We start from the raw sequence: 22338 nt of genomic DNA on the forward strand, positions 1-22338 counted from the left end.
TGCACATTTAAAACACAGGCTTCTCTTCGCCAACACTTATACAGAAACCATCCAGCTGATGAAGTTCTACAGACAGAAATAACATCTTCTTTTAAGTGTTTAGTTTGCAGTGTTTGTTTGTCAACAGAGAAGGACTATTTTCAGCATATTGGAAATCATCTGAAGAACTACGAAACTGTAATTTGTGTATTTGAAGGCCTACCCAGATGGGGGATGGCAGCTGCACTGGGCCCTGGTCCCCAGCGCCAAGGTTGTTCCTAGTGGGTTCCTCAAGACACTGGCAGATTTTTTTGCCGTTGGTTTCCAATATTGGCACAGTGCTGACTTATCATGACATCATTGTGAATGGACCTCATATTTGAGCCCGTCTGACCCAGAAGTACATATGGAGTAAGAAGTCTAACGTGACAGACGTGTTGTTCCAGGAAGCTCGCAGATTTTTCTTTTTATTGAGTCAAATTAATAAATAACAATTTAAAAAAAGTTTTCGTCTCGATCCACGAAGGGGAAAGTTGGAAGCTGCGAAAATGTTGCAAAACACTGGTAAACTGGCAGGTGTCACTCTGTTCATCACGGGCGCTAGCAGAGGCATCGGTAAAGCAATCGCTCTGAAGGCGGCGAAGGACGGAGCCAATGTTGTCATTGCCGCCAAGACAGCGGATGCGCATCCAAAGCTTCCTGGAACCATTTACACTGCAGCACAGGAGATCGAGGCTCTCGGAGGTAAGGCACTGCCATGCATCGTCGACGTGCGCGATGAGGTACAAATCAGTGCCGCTGTCGAACAGGCTGTGCAGAAGTTTGGAGGCATTGACATCCTGGTGAACAATGCCAGTGCAATCAACTTGACTGGAACGGTAGAGACTCCGATGAAGAAAGTTGACCTCATGTTGGGAGTCAACCTGCGAGGCACCTACTTAACGTCTAAGCTCTGCATCCCTCACCTGTTGAAGAGCAAATCGCCTCACATCCTGAACCTGTCTCCTCCTCTGAACCTGAACCCCATCTGGTTTAAGAACCACACAGCATACACTATGGCTAAATATGGCATGTCCATGTGCGTCCTGGGAATGGCAGAGGAGTTCAGGGGTCAAATCGCCGTCAATGCGCTCTGGCCGAAAACCGCCATCCAGACAGCGGCCATGGACATGCTGGGCGGGTCTGACATAGGGAAGCAATGTCGCACGGTAGACATCATGTCCGACGCAGCGTATGCCATCCTGTCGAAGCCTACCTCATATACTGGAAACTTCGTCATCGACGAGGCGCTCCTCCGGAAGGAGGGTGTGGTCGACTTTGATCTGTATGCCGTGGAGCCTGGTCACCCGCTGTTGCCGGATTTCTTCCTGGACGAGGAGCCTGAGGGACTGGCCAAACAGATGGAGAAACATGGGGCCACCCCGGCTTTTAAGCCACCCACTAGTGGGAGTTCTACAGGAGGTCCCATAGAAGCCACGTTCAACGTCCTCAGAGGAGTCCTTAATCCTGACGTGGTGAAGTCCACTCAGGGAGTGTACAAGTTTGAACTTTCCGGTGAGCATGAGGGTGTATGGTACATTGACCTGAAGACTGGTTCAGGAGATGCTGGACAGGGCGAGCCACCGGCCAAAGCAGACGTTGTCATGTCGATGGACTCGTCTGACTTCATCAAAATGTTTGCCGGGCAAATGAAGCCAACGATGGCGTTCATGTCTGGGAAACTGAGAATCAAAGGCGACATGACGATGGCCATTAAACTGGAGAAGATGATGTCATTGATGCAGAAATCCAAGCTCTAACTCCCCAGACCGCCTTAACAGGACTTCTGTATTCTGGTATTCTCATACCACCTTAGGGCAGCAGCAAGGCGTCCGGAGATTGAAGCGGTGACCATAAAATTTCCCCGACTAACTTAACTGGGCTGATTCTCATACCACTCTTTAAGTACCATTATTTAAGTCTAACTCATGTTGATTAGGTGATGTAATGGTGGCGTAAAACAAACATTAAATTCTCTTTATTGTTAATGGCATTTAATGTTTGTGTTAGGGACAAGATGATGTACATTTTCCCTTCATTGTCAATGGTGTTTTTAAAACACAAAACAAACAAACAATTGAAGTAAAGACAAACATTAAACCTGTATATAGGAGGGGCTAGCGCCCCTCAAAAAAATTAAATAGGGCATAAGGGACAGTGCACTTTTATTCTGCCTATGAGAATGGAGCATGTGTGTTTTTGCGGATAAACAAAAGAAACACACCATTTCCATTGAAATGCATTGAATGTAGAATACGGTGTGACTGTGCCCCAACTGGTTAATTCATGTATTTTTCCCCTTGTCCCTTGAAATATCAAATAATAGCTAATAATAGTGGTACGATGACCATCAAACATTGAATTGCATGAAAGGAAATCAATCACACTTGTCTTTATTTATCTAGGGAAAAGACCTCGAGATGTCGATTCATTGAGGCTATGAAATTGATGGAGCAAGAGAAGCTGGAACACGAGAGAGAGTTTCAGAGAGAGGAGCTGGCGCTGAACGGCAGTTTTCGATGACAATGGAGGCAATGGAAAAAGATGCTGCTGCACGTGTGGCGGTGATGGAAAAGGCCAGGATGGAAGAGGCTGCTCTGAGAGAGAGCAGGAAATGGCAATACGACAGCAGGAAGGTAGAGAGAACGCTTTATTCCAGCAAGGTTTTCTTTCTGTTCTCGGGCGGCTGGTCCATTCCATGTCGCAGAAGTAAAGCACTCGACTGTAGGCTTAGGGCCAAAACCGCCGAATGACACTTTATTCTACTTTCTTTTTTTTTCTTTACAAATGGCCGAGTTCAGACCACTATGCCTCCCTTGCAGGAATATTTTCTGTGTATTCATTCATTAAATTACCCAAAAGGACATGAACTAATGTAATATAATAACTCATTGTGCCTCTATCCAGTAATCACTATATATTACAGTGTGCGAAGGTAAAGGTTCTGTTACTGTTTTAAAATATACTGTAGCTGGCTGGTCATTGTTGATGGACCACGTGGATTTGGGGCCACTCGTTTACAGGACAGTCTCATGAATTGTTTACTACATGTATTGTTTTGACCCCATGGAGCCAGTATTAAATTACAATTAAATTATTGCTCTTTGGCCAGATGCAGGGATCTAGCCCCAGCTGTCCCTGAATGGCTTTATCACAATCAGTCAAATGCTGTGGAGGTAGCTAACATTTCAATGAGTTGTCTTGAGTGTTTGTATTTATTTATTTATTTGAGTGTATTTAACCCATTTAGACCTGAGGCCGATTCTTAAAAAAAAAAAAGTCAACAGAAAAACCTGTTTCTATTTTAGTGGTTCTCAACATTTTTTATTTCAATAACCCCCACAATTATCTGTATTTGGCTGTGGACGCCCATGTGAAAATATTTTGTACCAAACGTTCACTGTGAAATAATATTACAATATATTCTTTTAAATGGCAGATCTACAACCTCGTAGAGTGCTGTGATATGCTTGTAGATCTGCTTTTTTTTTTTTTTTTTTTACTTACATTTTTATCCCACGATTTTGTAACCCAGTTTTCTTTTTCACCCAGTGCCAATTATCTAATGTAATCCTGGGCGCTACACTTCCTCTGCCAACCTGGGGGGGCAGCAGACTGACCTCATGCCTCCTTCTATGCATGAGGAGTCCAAGCTGCTTCTTTTCACCTGACAGAGGGGAATTTGGCTGGCCAGGGGGAGGTAGTTTTAGAGACCAGGATTACGGCATGTTTTTGTGAGGGTATCTACCCTAGGGGACACGGGGAGAACATGCAAACTCCACACAGAAAGGCCCTATCGCCAACCCCCGCCTCGGGTATGGGCACTGATGACGCGGAGAAGGGAACACGCCGCCAGTGCCCACAGCGTCCCCAGCGGGAACCGAACCCAGGACCTTCTAGCTGTGAGGCGACAGCACTACCAACTGCGCCAAGGGTATCGCCCAATTGTCTCGGTCCCGACGTGCCCTTGAGCAAGGCAGAAAATCAACGCTTGGCCAATCACAGAGACCCACGAGCATTGATACCAGAATGATGCGATAGCACATGGCTAATTAACATATATTTAAATTAGGACCATCGTATGCAAATTAGCCATGTGGCATATGCCACATGGAAAGAGGTGCACAATGCATAACATAGCTTGTTTCCATTGCATGTCAGATAAGACAACATTGATGTGAGTGAGATGATACAAACATTACTTACAAACGATGCTTGACTTGAATGAATAACATACCATAAAATACAAGTGTGATGGTATACCATAAAAGAACACCATGTGATATCAGTGATATTTTATTACAAATGCAAAAAAACAAAGCAACAAAAAAAACAGTGCAGTAATATTTTTTATAGTGCAACTTGATATGAAAAGGGTTGAAAACCACTGATGAAATATTTCTGCCTGACAGCAACGATATAACATGCCTATAACATTTAACATAATAAAAAAAACTATTACTTACATTTTTAAACCAGGTAGGTTTACTTAAAATAGTGCTTTTTAGCTTGTAAACATAATATAAAATACAACTTTTGAGGTAGTAGAAATAGTGCTTTTTAGCTTGTAAACATAATGTAAAATACAACTTTTGAGGTAGTTTTTACTTATTGTGCTTTTTACTTGTAGCATGTAAATAGTACGAATACTATTTACGAATAGTATGAATAGCTGTGCGACTGCTCCAGTCGCACAGCATTCACCAGAAACGCAGCATAGCCAAGAGCATTTTCAGCCAACCATTTAAATGTCTCGCCTTTGTAAACCCCATACGTCAACACGTATTGCCCCAGAACATTATTTTTGTTGTTGGTGTCCCCACCAAGACGCACAACAGCATCCAGCGCAGCCTGCCTTACTCTCTCTGGTGACAGGGGTCGAACCCATGGCCTTCTGTCCTGTTTGGCTTTTGTGGCTGGCCAAGAGTCTACCAGACACTGAGTGCCATCCCTCTCCTTTCTGAATGAAGGATCCATTCTGCATGCTTGAAGAAAACAGCGAAGTCAACAACAAACAAACCAACAATTAGAATATGCTTGGTATGAACTCTTTAGCATATTCTCCCTTCTTACATTCTACCTCAATATGCTCCATGAATGGAGCCTGTGTAAAAGTCAATAATCTCTGCCTGCCATTGCATTGAAAGGTGATCAGATCTGGCTATAAAACAAAGAACTGCATTGCATTAAACTAGTAGTTTTCAACCAGTGGTCCGGGGACCACCAGTGGTCCTTGAGGGGGTTCCAGGTGGTCCCCAGCTAAATGATGGAAGAGTTGGTAATCAAATTTAGAGATATTTAAATCTTGAGAGTGTAAAATGAAACAAAAAGGACCCGTACGCGTTTTACACTCTCAAGAGTTACAGTTTTGTTAAAATTCTGACGTCTACACAATTGGAGAATGTAGAACAATTGTTATTTTGATCGTTTGCTATCTCCTAATGGTAGCAACATCAATACAGCATGGTCTTGTGGACAAAATCTCATCCAACAATAACAAATATTCTAAGTTCAAATGGTGGTCTGTGGCTCAAATGCTGTCTAAATAATGGGCCTTGATACAAAAGGGTTGAAACCCCACTGCATTAAACTTTGACTATTATGACTGTCTTCTGCTATACTGAGCTACAAATCTAACAAAAATAACTGAAATTGAAATCTGTGTTGTGTCACTCCCCATGCAAATTCAGTCATTAATAGCCTACAGTTGGGGACACCTATTGACTCAGAAACATTAGCCTAGTACAAAGCATTACACATTACACATGTACTAGGGTGCACCCTTTTCATTTCATCATAACAAGAGACTTACAAATATACAATCATATCATGCGTGGACATGCATTGCACAGGCAGATGAAGGCTGGCTAGGCGAAGGTGAGGCTCCTAGAATGTCACATTGTTAACTCAGTTTATTGCACCGAACTTTTGTGCTGAATTAAAACTCCTGAGTTTATAATGTGGCAAACCCCCCGGGCCCTCACCCGCTCTGATGGTCCATTATAGTCATTTATTAGCCCCACAAGTCAGAACCCAATGGTAGTGAAGTTTCTGACTCCATACGTCGGCACGATAGATCGAGCTGACCCAGGGGGTTCCGAGAGGGGGTAGTCATTTATACGCTATGGGCTATGCAATACGCTATGCAAAAGACACAACGTGTCACATTATACAAAACAATAACAATATAGATTTAACTCACGGTCATTCTGACTTGATGATCGAAGCAACAAATGTGATTGTTATTATATGTTATTTCGTTCTCTTGAAGCTGGGTGCTGTAGTGTTGTGGTCACGTGTGATTTGTTTTTATCCAGACGCCGTTCTGAGATTCTTGCAGCCGGCATCCGGCATCTTAACCAGGACCGTGATTGGCCGCCCAAACTCGACAAAGAATGTGATTGGCTGACTCTCAGTGCAGGCATTTTTGGTCCCAACGAAAATCCAGGGCCGCGATTGGCTGCCCAAGCTCGACAATGAAGTTACAGCAAGCGCCACCGTGCCCCCGGGAGGGCTGGTTTCTGAACTGCCCACAGCCCTCCTATGAGACACAGACTGGTTTCTGAACTGCCCACAGCCCTCCTATGAGACACAGACTGGTTTCTGAACTGCCCACAGCCCTCCTATGAGACACAGACAGGTTTCTGAACTGCCCACAGCCCTCCTATGAGACACAGACTGGTTTCTGAACTGCACACAGCCCTCCTATGAGACACAGACTGGTTTCTGAACTGCCCACAGCCCTCCTATGAGACACAGACAGGTTTCTGAACTGCCCACAGCCTTCCTATGAGACACAGACTGTTTTCTGAACTGCCCACAGCCCTCCTATGAGACACAGACAGGTTTCTGAACTGCCCACAGCCCTCCTATGAGACACAGACTGGTTTCTGACCTGCCCACAGCCTTCCTATGAGACACAGACTGGTTTCTGAACTGCCCACAGCCCTCCTATGAGACACAGACTGGTTTCTGAACCGCCTTTAAGTCCTTTAAACTAAAGCTATATAATTATGTAACTTTACTCCCTGGATTTGAGGGATAAAGTGAATCTCGGCCATCGGGTCAAAATCAAATTTAAAACAATCGTACAAATGTGTGGCCGAAAGTTTGAGCGGATATTGGCATAAACATATTATTCTACTTAATTTGATGCTGTTGGTATTTTATTTTGCCAATGAAGACTGTGAGATTTGATGTTGTGAGATTTGTTTGTTTTTTGCTTTTGCAATAAAAACCCTTAAATATATTATCCATCAGAATCAGTGTTGATTTCGTCGACCAAAACTAAGACGAAAAATGTTCGTCGACTACCTTTTCCACTGACGAAAACTACATGGAAACTGAATGAAAACTAAGACTAAATATACTGACAATTTCGTCAACAAATAAAAACTAGACTACCGCAAGCACGGGAGCAAACCTAAACCTAACCGCAAGCACGGGAGCAGTGCATGTTCGGACAAACGGGACTTCGGATCTATGGGTAGTCCCCCATGGAAGTGCATGTGAAATGTGGCACGGAGTATCCTGACACATATAGGGGTAAGTAGCAGAATATATTTCTGGGGCTTGCTGCCATTCTAACACAGAAATTTTTCCAACACACAAAAAATGACAAATACACATCGAATATGATTATTTCCCAGCACTTTAGAGTGAATATCACTGCCTCACTTGTAGATACAAAACGGCCCATTTTCATAAGCTTCAATTTGAGCTGATTGACTTCTCTATCTTGAATTGAAATTTCTGTGGCCAAAAGTCTGCACTATACCTCAAATCGAAGAAGATTACATTTCCAGTCACTACTTTACAGTGTATATTGATGAACATTACATTGAAAATGCAGTGTAAATATATACCAGATTTACCAAAACACGCTAATTTCCATGTGCAGTCCCCAGACATCAAACATCAAACAATACAAGCAAACTTAAATGGCCAGGACTTCCACAAGCTCTGTTGATTAACTCCTACCGCTGTGCAGTAGAGAGTGTGTTTTACCAGCTGCACCAGGGCAGACAAGGAGGCCATCCACAGAGTGGCCAAGGCTGCCGGGAGGATCATTGGGGACCAAGTCGGTCTCCCAGAGATCTCCACAGAGTGGTCGAGGCTGCAGCGAGGTCAGTCTCCCGGTTATCTCCACAGTCTTCACCTCCCGCTGCCTGAGGCTACATCCTAGAGGACCAGTAGTTCCACCCAGAACACCATCTCTTCCAACGTCTGCCCTCTGGTAGGAGATACCGATCCATCTGGTCCAGAAACAACAGACTGAACCACAGGCTGTCAGGCTGCTGAATGAACAACCTGCCCCCCCCGACCCCATCTATAGTATAAAAGGGTACTGAAAATGGACTTGGTCTTGCACTGAACTTTGCACTATTACATTGCACCAGCAGCACCAGTGTTGTTTTCGTCAACTAAAATTAAGACGAAAAATGTTCGTCGACTACCTTTTTCCACTGAAGAAAACTAAATGGAAACTAAATTAAAACTATATGCTATGGTGACTAAAACTAAGACTAAATATACTGACAATTTCGTCAACAAATAAAAACTAGACTAAAATGTTAGGAAGGGACTAGTGGACAACAGATCCAGTATAAGTCATTTTACACTTGGTTGCATGCTGAAAATAGCCGATCTACAAGCTCACAACCTGCCCCCCCCCCAACACCCTCTATAGTAAAAAATATAAAAGGGTACTGAAAATGGACTTGGTCTTGCACTGAACTTTGCCCTATTAGGCCCTCATTTATCAACCGTGCGTACGCCAAAATATGGGCGCACGCCGAAATTACCGACATTTTCGGCATTTAACATTTCCGGCAAAGCTTGAAATTGAACGTGACAACGTTCAAACCCCACGTCTGCTCAGCAGCTGTCGTACGCTTTGTCCTCACCTGTTTTTCTGTCGTAGAACAGCGGAGCGGCATTGTTTGACCAGCTGAGAGGCTGTCACAGGCATTTAAACATATGTTTTCACTCCTAAAATGTTAATATAAAACGGTATGTGTATGTAAAAATCAAAAGAGAGATTTCCAACTTTACAAGTAATTAAAATCGCGCAATTAAAAACAATATAACATGTTTACAATGTATTAGTTTGTGCTTAATCAGTGCTTTACTGGCCTTGTTATGCGAGCGCACTTGTGAGATGATTTTGGAGCGCATGCAGTGATGCGGCATGTGATTATGATATTATAAAAAGAAAGCATAAATGGACTGCACGCCTTTATTTCCAAGTGACAATGACAAGCATACCTATTTGTAGTAAGTACTAGCAGGCTATAGGCGTAAGGGGCTTAATCATTCACCATTTAAATAAGTGCTTAGAAAGGTTTTGACAGTTTTGACAGTTCAGATAAAAGCAGATCATTTTCGGGGGTCGGGGGAGGACGGGACCGCGGCGTGCGTCGCCAACACATACCAGCACACATGCAAGCAAGCCTTCATCCATATGTTTATGATTCGTTCATCAATGATCAAATCACTACATAAACGTTGATTATGACTGCCTTGACGACATGATAGCCTATCTCTCATGCAGGCATCACTGCCACAGGACTTTAATATCACAGCAGTGTGCAGTCTCACGCCTTCGCCGTGCACTGCGCACGAATGGGTAAAATGAATATAGGCCAGCCCAAACGTATTCCATTCATGGCGATGCGATGTCGATGTGTCATGTAGGTGCGTGCGTGCGTGGACATGACAGCAAGGCAAGCGAGGTGAGAGGGAAACAGACAGGGTAGGCCTACAACTTCATTTAATTCATGCAGGTGTTCGTTGTTTATTTATTTAACAACACACCAGTTAGTTGGGCTTGCAAGTTGCGTGTGCGTGCAGCGTGTGTGCGTCTGTGTGTGTGTGTGTGTGTGTGTGTATGAGAGAGGGGGGTGACTTGAGGCGGGCAGAAAGGCACGGTAACCATGGTTTCCAGATCGTATAGCAGTGGTTCAGGTCGCAAAAACGAGGGCGAGGCTTGAGTTCTTAGGTCGTGCCAGATCAAATTCAGCCGTGACATTTATTAACGTAGGAACGAAATTAAGGAAGGATCAGCTGTTTGCGATCACTTTATAAATGCCGTGGCGACGTGGGTGTACTACGAAACCTGCACTCGAATCTGTATTTGTTGCGTTGTTTGTTCGATGGACACGTTCAAATGCGCATCGCGCATTTCCTCGTATGTTTTTGTTTGGTCAATATTATGTACTGCGATGCAGTTTGTTGATTGTTTATGTGTTTATTTTTTTTGTGTGAACTTACAGTTCTCACGGCATGGAACGGAGGGATGAGAAGAATGCCTGACAATAAATGCCCGTTTACAAAGATCCCCACCTGTGTCGTAAATGTTGTGAGAAGAGCTACAGTTATTATTTATTTGATGCCAGTGGTGAAGCTCTAAACTGAATTCTGTTGGTTCATGCAAGCAATGACAAATAAAGATATATCTATCTCTACAAACAGGACTGACATACAGGACATAAGCATACAAATACCTGGCACATTTCAAACCTAATAAGACTATAGTAAGAATAGAAAATAAGAAAAGATTAAACTATTATTAGGGTAGGTTTACCCTATTTTGTATAAGTGGTTATACATGATCACAATCTCAATCAAAAGCTGTGAAAGTGGGGATCTCCCTCAGTGTGAGAAAGAGGTATTGACTATAGCCTTCCAGAGTCCTAGAATGTAACAAATGATAGGTTCACATGTGCTGCTAAACTACTGCTGTCTGAAGTTAGAAACATTTGCTGCTAAACTACTGCTGTCTGGAGTTAGAAACATTTGCTGCTAAACTACTGCTGTCTGAAGTTAGAAACATTTGCTGCTAAACTACTGCTGTCTGGAGTTAGAAACATTTGCTGCTAAACTACTGCTGTCTGAAGTTAGAAACATTTGCTGCTAAACTACTGCTGTCTGGAGTTAGAACATTTGCTGCTAAACTACTGCTGTCTGAAGTTAGAAACATGTGCTGCTAAACTACTGCTGTCTGAAGTTAGAAACATGTGCTGCTAAACTACTGCTGTCTGAAGTTAGAAACATGTGCTGCTAAACTACTGCTGTCTGAAGTTAGAAACATGTGCTGCTAAACTACTGCTGTCTGAAGTTAGAAACATTTGCTGCTAAACTACTGCTGTCTGAAGTTAGAAACATGTGCTGCTAAACTACTGCTGTCTGAAGTTAGAAACATGTGCTGCTAAACTACTGCTGTCTGAAGTTAGAAACATGTGCTGCTAAACTACTGCTGTCTGAAGTTAGAAACATGAATAGTGAACAGAACTTAGCAGGAAACATTACGAGGGCTGGGTCTAGCTCCCGGACTGAGAATTGATCCTCTTTTGATTGATTACACTTGTTTACAAGAGGGGTCCACCATGTTCAATTCATCAAAACATTTAGAGACGTACAAATAGACACTTCTATATCGCCAAAGAACAGAACAGGAATTCATCATAAAGGAGGGAAAAAAGGGAAAAGAAACATATACAGTGAGGGGGAAAGGGGCCCCCCTAGGGGTGGGGCCAAGTTGTAGTATTGAAAATGGGGGAAGTATATGCAGTTGGAGGAGGTGCAGCATTTTGCAAACAGAGCTATGTCACTTTGCATCGTTATGTTAGAACATGGTATAAAGCTTTTTGAAACAAACTGTCACTTTGGGACAAATGGCATTTACTCTCAGGACTATTGAAATAGTATGCAGACTCTGATATAAGATCTGTTTAAATCCAAAGTTAAACATTTGAATAGGAAGGAAGACACTGGAGCATCACAGACAGTTCAAGCCCTTTTTAATGCACACACAGGGTGAAGGTAAAAAATGACAACAAGTATAGGGCACATCTTTGTCAGGTCATGACGAAGATGTTACCTATACATAATTATTATGATCAAAATGTTCTCAAACTGTCTGATGCTCCACTGTCTAACCCATTTTGGGCGGGAACCCCTTTTGGTGTTTTAAACATTATGTTATAATTTAGCTATTGAAAAATAGCAGATCTACAAGCTCATAGCGTGCTACGAGCTTGTAGGTCTGCTATTTTTGAAAAATCGTAAAAATGTGGCGCAAATCTTTGAATATATATTAGGTCTAAATGTGTAACATTTGAATGTCGTGGGAAAAATTAAACTGTCATATTATAGATGCATTATGTATAAACTGTTTTTTTATATATATAACTTTTTAAATTCAGAAATGTCAACCATCTGAAAAGGATGTTAATTTGTGCACTCAATAGTTGCTGTGGGCTACTTTTGAACAAATTATTTCATCATTCAGCCATGCCATTGTTCTCCAGAGCCACTATTAAAGCAATGCCATTATGATTATAGATCCGGTATATATGGATGCTGAGGTTCTGTAATATTAATAATGCAGAGCTAACATTATCTTATCAACATCACTTGTAACATGTCAGTTCAGATTGTGTGTTAACGTTGTGATTATTGTCTCTACCTATTTTACAGGTATCTTACCACTGGTCACAACTACCTGGCCATCTCCAGCAGTTTCCGTGTTGGCCGCTCCACTGTGGTTGGCATTGTGCCCACTGTGGCAGCTGCCATCTGGAACACCATGGCTGAGGACTTCATGCCTGTGCCAAAGAAGGATGATTGGAAGGCTATATCCGATGTATTTGGTGAGAAGTGGCACTTTCCTCACTGTGTGGGTGCCATAGATGGCAAACACATTGCCATCAAGGCACCCGACAGATCAGGATCGCTCTTCCACAACTACAAAGGGCACTTTTCAATTGTCCTGCTGGCTGTGGTGGATGCTCTTGGCTTGTTCCGTGTGGTCGACGTAGGTGCGTATGGGGGTGGCAGTGACGATGGGGTACTTGCAGTGTCTCATTTTGGGCGGGCTCTGACGAGGGGTACACTGGACCTTCCCGATGATGCCCCGCTCCAAAATGCTGAGCACCTGGGGCCACTTCCGTACGCGTTTGTGGCGGATTTGGCTTTCCCTCTGCGCCAGAACCTGCTTCGCCCATACACGCGTCAGTCGCTCCGCACGGACACCCACCGTGTTTACAATTACCGGCTGTCCCGTGCACGGCATGTTGTGTAGAGTGCCTTTGGTGTGCTGGTGACAAAGTTCTGAGTGTTCCACGGAGTCATCGAGCTCAACCCTGACCACGCTGAGAAGGTTGTGAAGGCTACCACCGTCCTCCACAACTTCATCAAATGGGGCCAGCAGGACGCGGCCCACATGCCTCCAGTGGAGCCTTCACATGCTGCAGGGGCAGCAGTCAGGAGGAACTTTGATGGTCTCCAAGTGCAAAACACTTTCAGGGAGTACTTTAACTCTCCAGCCGGTGCGGTGCCGTGGCAAGAGCGCCATTTGTAATCCCTTGTGTCTTTATTATTCTTTTTTTAGTTAGAAGATTATGGCCTGTATTTTGCGTGTCTTACCAGTGTAGTACCAGGTCTTATTCCCTAACTTGAGTAAACTAAAGACCTGGAGGCGTGATCAATGCCATTTGGCTATTCTGAGTGGCCAGAGAGCATTGATCACGCCTCCAGGTCTTTAGTTTACTCAAGTTAGGGAATAAGACCTGGTACTTAAGACACGCAAAATACAGCCCTGTGAGTTCCAATGAACCTGAGAGCGATGCCGTCCAGGGTCACCCATGGCGGTAAGGTCAAAGGGGAGGTTCCATTTTCTTCTTTTTTGTCCTTTTTAGTTTGAAGATTGTGAGTTCCAATGAACCTGAGAGCTATGCCGTCGGGAGCTTTGCTCCTGGTAGGGTCACCCATGGCGGTAAGGTCAAAGGGGAGGTTCCATTTTCTTCTCCATTTAATTTGTCTTCTCCTTGGATCGTCACCTTGTAGTGGTGGAGAAGCTTGTGAGTTCCAATGAACCCGAGAGCTATGCCGTCGGGAGCTTTGCTCCTGGTAGGGTCACCCATGGCGGACAGCTCAAGGGGGAGGTTCCAGACGAAGTGCGATCCAACAGACACATGCTGACATTCCAGGAGCATCACAACAGCTGGGAATGAGGATCTGAAGGCTGCAGCAGCATTGAGCCCTATACTATTCTTGGACTCTATGCGACTGGATCCTGACCCACATCTGTTAATGACTGCTTAATGGCTGTCTGTCTGCCCGTCTCCCCATGTGATGCAAACGCAAAGGTATCCTCCCGAAAGTGAATGTACACATGACATCCCTTATTTCACCTGACAGTGGATGACCACCACAAATGAGCTGGACAGAGTCAAAATAGACCAAATAGACCAAAATGACCAAAATCTCCATCCGGCCCGGTCAGAAGCTAACAGCACTGTTACAAGCAACTGTCTACAAGCTACAGGTCCACAGTGTCATGGAGTACGCCTCACTCCATGACTCCATGATGAGTGCTCCACCTACAAATCTCAGTCTACTTGAAAATATTCAGAGGAAGGCTCTCAAAATAATTTGAGTTGACCAGGAGGACACTGCCAGTACAACACTCTCCATCGACAGCCATAGCCACAGAAGACACATTGCTGCTGCTACAGTCCTTTACAAAATGCCCCCCCACTGCCCTAGGGACGTCCAGGACATGCTCCCTCCACCACAAATCAGATGGCGAAACACCCACCTTGTATGGCACAGCTCCAAACCCCCCCCCCCCCCCTAGGCTCCAATACACGCACATGGGACAGAACCTTTCTCCACACAGCTGTCTGTGGGTGGAACAGCCTACCAGAGCATGTAGTTGACTCCATCACAGCCAGTGGCCTTCAAGCCTTTAAACGTGGAGTTCATAGACACCTCCTGACCACCCCCTCACACTGACTGTTGTGCTGCAGTGAACCGTAGGATTGGCCAATGGAAATATATATGCAGTGACAGATGACACTATGATCCCAGGTAAATGTCCCTGTGAAGCAGTAGTAACATGTAGTAATATGCATTATCAATCTCCCCACTGACATTATTGAACACACTGAGCTTGGACATAATGGGGTCGATTTAGGACTTCTATTTTACTTACTTCTATATTACTAATCTAATTACAGTATTATGATCTGGGGGCGTGTAGTATGTCATATTGCAATTTTGGGCATGTTAAGAAGCGCTTTTGACACCCCGCGGAGTGCGCAAAACGGCCTTGAATTAGTCATGGGTGTGTTTAAGGCGTGTTTGAGACGTACCCAATCAACATGTCCGTACTATTCTCTTTACCAGTCAGCTGATGTCACATACGGAATGCGCACTTTGGGGATCGTGGTATGACATTTCTTCAGGCTGGCACCATAGAAGACATGACATGCCTTTGTCACATTTGGGTTAATTATTCCTATTGCACTGCATGCTGTCACCTTTATGCCTCAAAAGAACAGACCCACCTTTCAGATCGGAATGGAATTGCGAGTAGATAGCAGCATATTGGCAAATTGGCAATCCATGGTAATTAATTAATTCGATAACGATAGAACCATGTACCATACAGCGAATGAAAGCAAGATTCCTAAGGAATATGGAGATTTTTACATTTAATAAAACGGTTGAGAAATGAGAGAACCATGAGTGTTTATAGGCTAATATCAACGTTTTTTTATGAAAGACCAAACGGGCTGTGAACTTGAAGAGCTCAATCACCATCCCGACACGGAAGAAATAGGCTATAGCCTAGTGCATGCATGTATATGCACTGTTGCACTTGCACACAGTAGCCTACACACGCTCTTTATTTGTTTCTATTGAAAAACACCAGTAAAATAACGTTTATTATATTTTATTTCATTCAAGTCAAGGAATGAGTTGAATGCGTGCTGCGTAATGCTGTGGCCCCGATGGTATGGTCTTCGCTGAGTTCGCTCGTAGCATTTTATTGAAGAAGACTTGAATCGGGTGTGATACAGCATATGAAAGCACATTTCCCACGGATTATGGAGATGTTTTTATTTATTTTTAAGGTTGAGAAATGAAAGAATTATGGCCGTTTCTAATCTCAACATTTTTTAAAAATAGACGCAAAACTGCCATGTCTCATAGAAACAAGTAAATAGGTCTATAAAAATAAGCGCATATAACAGGGGTCTGTAACCTATTTTAAATGAAGTGCCATGTTTTTATTTTCTAAATAGTGAGTCTGCCATATCCAGATTAATTTGAATGACACCACATTAAAATAAAAAAACATATTTTGATTGTCCACAAATATAAAGTTCTTCCTTCTTTTTAAATATGTTCTTGCACATTGTTATAATGATCATTATATATCCCCCTGCAGTCAGAGTTCATAGTTTTAATGAATGAATGTGATGCATTGTGAGCTGGTATAGATCTGCTATTTTCAAAAGTAATCTTTTTATTTAATTTTTGGATTAGCTGTCCTTGCATTCATCCAAATGCATTCATCTGGGGATCCTTGACATGGGAATGTGCTTGTTTTGCACTGGTTTAAACAACATTAGGAGAAAAGCCCAAATAACCACTTTAGAAACAAGAAAAGCAATCACACAGAAAGCAACTTTACAGAAAAATAAGCCGCTTATAATAAACAGATATGGCAACACTCTACCAGCCTCCCAGAGCCGCTCAAGTGTCAAATCAAACAGTGCTTTTTGCGTTTATGAGGTGGTCAGACCCACGTCTAATCGTTATGCGCTGAGTGTCTTTAGGTCAAGGGGCTTAATAGCAAATTGCGCAAAGCGAGAATAATTAACATATGGACACTCCCACAATGCTAAAATATTCAGGGACGCGGTATGCCAAATGTGTGTGCGTTCAACACGGGCCGAGTGCGTTCAACACGGGCCGATATGCCTTTCATAATACGAATGTGCGCAGAGCGAGGCCAATTTATGTATCACGACCTGGTAAACCGCACCTTCAAAATCGACCTGATACTGTCTTATCACTGAAATCAGTATACACATGCTTTTTAAGTTTATATATACCTGAACTAAGTTGTTACATGTAATTTCTGATTGTGTGTTAACATTGTGATTGATTTTTCTCTTCCTCTTATCCAGACACCATGCCACTGGTAAATAATATCACTACATTTGCAAAAGCGTCCTCATACCAAAGTCCCTCATCACAGCTGAGTTGACACGAGAAGTTGATGATCAGTCTACAGTGAGCAGTGTCCCCATGAGCAAGTAACACATGTACAGTAGGAGCTACACACTATTCCTCCTACTTCCACAGCTGACCTACGTCACGCTGACAAACCAAAGGATTCCTAGTGCAGCTACAAAATAAACTAGCATCCGAGGTAACGTCCCTGTTAAAGCATGTACTAATCTGTATTCTCCGCTTCCCCACTGTCATTGCTCAGTGCAAACATGTACATCTGCTGTCTTTGATTCATGTCCACCTATCTCTGCAGAATGTTGAAGGAGTCAGTGGAGGAGTACCTGTCCCTGCAGGAAGTGCTGTGCCAAGTGGATACGATGTAGGCCAAGCTGCTCAAAGAGGAGGCCTTCCTGGAGGGACCAGACCACCTGATCTCTAGAGCAAAGGTCAGGAAATTATGTGTCTGCCTGTGTAACTCTCTTAGTAAGATTGGATATAGAACGATTCCGTAGCAGTTTCATGGTCGCAGCCTACGTATTTCCTGTAGGCGGAGCCGACATAGCTGTGGGGTTTAAATCCTCACCAGGCACACCTCTTCTACTATAGTGAACGGCAGAGTGACTGATGTTTAGTCTGCCTCAAACGTTACTCTTTTACCTCCTTTTTACTAACACTAACATTACAAATATGCCCAGAACATCGTGATGAACCTGTGTAGTTTATGGCTGCTCCAACCGTAGTGGCAACATAAAAAAGAAAAAGAAAACGGAATGTCAAAATATCCACCGCGACTTTATACCTCATACTTTAAATGCTTAGTAGGCCTATGAGGTATAAAATACAGCAGCCTTGTGTTCATAAAACAGAAAGATTGGGTATTGGGTAAGACTGACGTTATGTATCTTTCAGGACCTTTCACTGCTTCGTCTCAATGGCTCTGGTCTCAGCCACCGCGGTGGATATTTTGACATTCCGTTTTCTTTTTCTTTTTTATGTTGCCACTACTGTTGGAGCAGCCATAAACTACACAGGTTTATCACGATGTTCTGGGCATATTTGTAATGTTAGTGTTAGTTAAAAGGAGGTAAAAGAGTAACGTTTGAGGCAGACTAAACATCAGTCACTCTGCCGTTCACTATAGTAGAAGAGGTGTGCCTGGTGAGGATTTAAACCCCGCAGCTATGTCGAGTCCACCTACATGAAATACGTAAGCTGCGACCATGAGACCCGCTACGGAATCGGTCTATACTGCTGTGGTTGGATACCACCTCCCCAGCCACTGCAGATATGCTACTGTATGTCCAGAGATTATAAAAATATGTGTGAACATGTGTGCAGGTACTCTGACCTGGACCAGTGGATCTCCCAGTACCAGACAGCCTTCTCCAGCCTGCAGGCCATAAAGCTGGCCATGCCGCGGTGAGATGCAGTGATACTGTGCTGTCATATGTGCACTCCTTGCAAATGAACCCATTAAGACTTCAGCTTGATTCTACAAAATGTTTTCTAAATCATGAAAAACCTATGTTTCTATGTCATTGGTCCTGAAACTATTTCATATCAACGACCCCTAGAATTATATGTATTTGGCCTCCGACCCCCATCTCAAAATATGTTGTTCCAGGGACCCCACAGAAGCAAACATTTGAGTTAAAAACGTTTGTTTTGAAAGAATATATGTTCCAAATTTGCGACACATTTTCACAAATTTTCAAAAACAGCAAATCAACAAGCTTGTAGCACAGCACCAAGTGCCTCGTTATCAACTTGTAGATCTGCTATTTTTCAATAGCTAAAGTATAACAATGCTTAAAACACCAAAAGGGGTTTCCGTCCTGAATTTGTTAACAATATCAACCTGGTATGGCACTCCTACTATGCTTGACACAGTAGGTGGATTGAACTATTGGTTCACAGGCCTAGAACAGCAGGAATACTATTTAGGATACTAAAACATCATATATGTGAATATTGTTCATTGTGTAGGAAACGCCACTAGCATATGGGACGCTCCTTTCAACACTATTTCATTGGCATTATATTTTTGCTCTAATCCATCCATGTACACCTGAACTATAATCAACCATGCTTGTTAACATTGATGATTGTGTACCTCTTTTACAGATATCTTTGCACTGGAATTGTCTATCACTCCATTTCCAAAAGCTTCCACATACCATAGCCCCTCACCGCTGCTGTCACGTAGTGAGTACGTTCATCAGAGAAAGGTGACACAACAGCCAGCAAGAGGATGGAACGGGGAACCTTCCAATTCCAAGACGGCCACTCCACCTCCTGAGTCACTTGGTAATCATGATATTGTAACACTTGGTGCAAATGGTCTCCCATAGTGAAGTACGTAGACAATGCTCACTTTCATGTGACCCAACAACATTAACAAATAGCCATTGAAAAACATGGCATAATCATTCATGCAAAGTCATTTAGGACGGATGGATCAGCAATGGCTATAGAAAATGCTCGATTTTCAGTCGTCTGCTGTGTAACCCTTTAAAAGTTTTGAAATGCGACACATTTGGAATTACTTAACTGCAGTGTATCCTGCAACCTACTCCGCATGACTTATTTAGTTATTAATTTGTTTCAAAGTGTGACTTTAATATAGTGTAAGCTGAGCTTGGGTTGCTACCACCCAAATTTACTTTTAGACATGGTTCAAACAAAATTTGCTGAGAGGGACCAACTGCTTAATTGTTTTGGTCCGGATAGCGTTCCCCACAGGACATTGTAAACGTAACCAAATATGCAAATGAGACATGGTCAGGCCATGGATCTATTGACAGAATAGGCTATTCCTGTGGAAGATTATTTCACAACAGAAGGTTGTTTATTTCTACAACAGAAGGTTGTTTTGTTTTTGGATATTATCAAATATCTGTGAAGAAAAACAGTGAGTACATTCATAGTCACTTATAGGCTCATTAAAAAAAGGAAAAGGCATGCATTTCAGGCTACGGACAGAGGGCGTAACCCCACACACAACCCCCCCCCCCCACACACACACACACACACACACACACACACACACACACACACACACACACACACACACACACACACACTTGTAAGTCATTCTAGCCACCCCTCTGCCGCTTTTTATTTTAGGACGAAAAAAGTTGATAACAAAAAAAAAACGTCATAAGGGTTTCATCACAGCTGAGTTGACACAATAATTTCAAATTATATTTCATAGCAAACACAAAAAAGAATTGTCGTAAAAAATCATAAGTCATGCCTGGGCCGTGGCTCAGTGATCCAGGCACCTTTGCTGGTAATCCAGTCTGGCAGTGTGCCGCGGGCTCGACTCCTGATCCTGACGGCCTTTACTGCGTGTCTTCCCCCCCATCTCTCTCCCCATTTCCTGCAATAGAATTGCATGGCGTTGGCTGGCGTTGGTCTCCGTTTTGTGCGTCCACCAATGCCTGGTGAATTGCCAGGCAGAGTTTGTTTTTGGCCAATGGAGTCAGTTTGTCCATTTCATGGCCAATAAAGTAAATAAAATGGTGTGTGTCGGGTTGCAGGTCCCGTCCATCCTTGAGCTGGTGCAGGACATCCCTCTCAAAGGCGCTGGGCTGCTGCTCTGACCCTGCAGGGCCTGCACCCTGCCCAGACCCAGAGGCCGTCTGCTGCTGCTGCTGACTGGATCCTATTCAACAAAGGTTCAACCATGTATTACATTGACCTGAAATTGATTTTTTTTTGTATTACACAACCATCATGGACTGACTATAGTCACACAAAGTTTAAATCAAATATTACATTGGGGTTGAGTTGTTTTTGTCTTTGCTTTGTATATGACTTTTCTGTATCTTACCACTTTCACCATGTGATGGCTGCAACAGAGGCTGACCAACAGAGGCTGGTGGTCTGGCCTGATGGCTCCTGGTAGCAGGGTTCCAGTGCCTGTAGGTGTGGCCTGATATGAAGTAAGATTTAATAGCATTATATAGAGCTTGTATTTTTTGGTGTTTGACTTGCAAATCCCAATGAGTTGTCTAAAGATCTTACCATTTCCACTAGCCGATGGCAGCACAGGCCTCTGCTCAACCACAGCAGAGGCCTGTGGTCCAGTCATCTGACTGGTGACCAGTCCGGTCATCTGACTGGCTGAACCTGCAGAAGCCTGTGGTCCAGTCAGATGACTGGACCACTGCTGGTTGGCCGACCCTCCTCTGCCTCTGCCTCTGCCCCTGCCTCTGCCTCTGGCTGTTGCACAGCTGGTGGCAGTGTGGCTGGTGTGACTGACTTCTATGAAGTAAGTTTTAATCACAATATGATATAGACCTTGAATTGCTTTTGGGTTAGATTCTTAAATGGAAATGGTTTAATTTGGAATGTCTTACCACTTTCAGCAGCTGTGTCCATCACGGGCTGGTGACCTGCCTGGTACCCAGGTACCGTGGTTGGCAGTCTGTGGCCTGGTGACCGACTGGACCCTTTCCCTCGTCGTCTTGTGTAAAAGGCTGCTATGAAGTAAAGTTTAATCATAATATGACATTGTGCTTGAATTGTTTTTGTTGCATTTGTAAATGTCAATGACTGTCTTTTACACCTTACCACTTTCACCAGCTGGGGACCGCATATACCCGGGAGCTGGGGACTGCATATATACCCGGGTCCAGGGGTTGTGGGTCTCTGGTCTGCTGACCAACTCGGCCCTGCTGCTTGGCTGGTGCGAGCAGGTGTGTGACTGGCAACTATGAAGAAGTTTAATCATATGATATTGAGCTTGATTTTCTTTTGTTGCATTTCTAATTGTCAATGTCTTGTCTGTACATCTTACCACGTTCAGCAGGCTGTGGACCTCGCTCCCTGCAGGCTGGCGCTGACAGCAGAGACTGGGTCTGGCTGGGCTCGTCTTCTATTAGGTAATGTTGCAAACATGTCAGTACACCTTTCTATTGGATTTGTAAGCCCTAAAACCTAAAACTCTAGCAAAGTGTAATTTAGTTTGGATAACTATCACAACATGTTACCTGGTACATTCAGGTACACCAAGTCAATTGTGAACTCTGGGTCATCCTCCACGGCTGCTGGTGACTCTCCACGTTGTTCGTGAGTTGGCTCTGAAATTGTATGCTCCTGATTGGTCTAAAGTAAGGTTTTATGTCTTAACATTTAGAGCACCGAAGGAATAAGAAAGATTCTGCCGGCTTCCTTCTATGAAGCAAGGTTCAAACATTTATTGAATTTGTTGTTCTTGTAAACATTTGTTCTGATTAATATGCATGTCTTACTTTTACCCCCTGCAACAGCAAAGATGTCCTG

The 22338-nt window shown here is 43.5% G+C and overlaps 1 protein-coding gene across 1 annotated transcript; it reads left to right on the forward strand.

The window, feature by feature from the left end:
• Positions 1-398: 398 nt before the first annotated feature.
• On the forward strand, positions 399-1853 carry LOC310870330 (hydroxysteroid dehydrogenase-like protein 2). The gene has a single exon (XM_083781511.1). The coding sequence runs from the start codon at positions 528-530 to the stop codon at positions 1776-1778; it is 1251 nt and encodes a 416-aa protein (XP_083637637.1). The 5' UTR covers positions 399-527; the 3' UTR covers positions 1779-1853.
• Positions 1854-22338: the final 20485 nt, after the last annotated feature.

This window comes from Protomyctophum parallelum, assembly GCF_964188405.1.
Source record: "Protomyctophum parallelum genome assembly, chromosome: 14".
Lineage (NCBI taxonomy): Eukaryota > Metazoa > Chordata > Actinopteri > Myctophiformes > Myctophidae > Protomyctophum > Protomyctophum parallelum.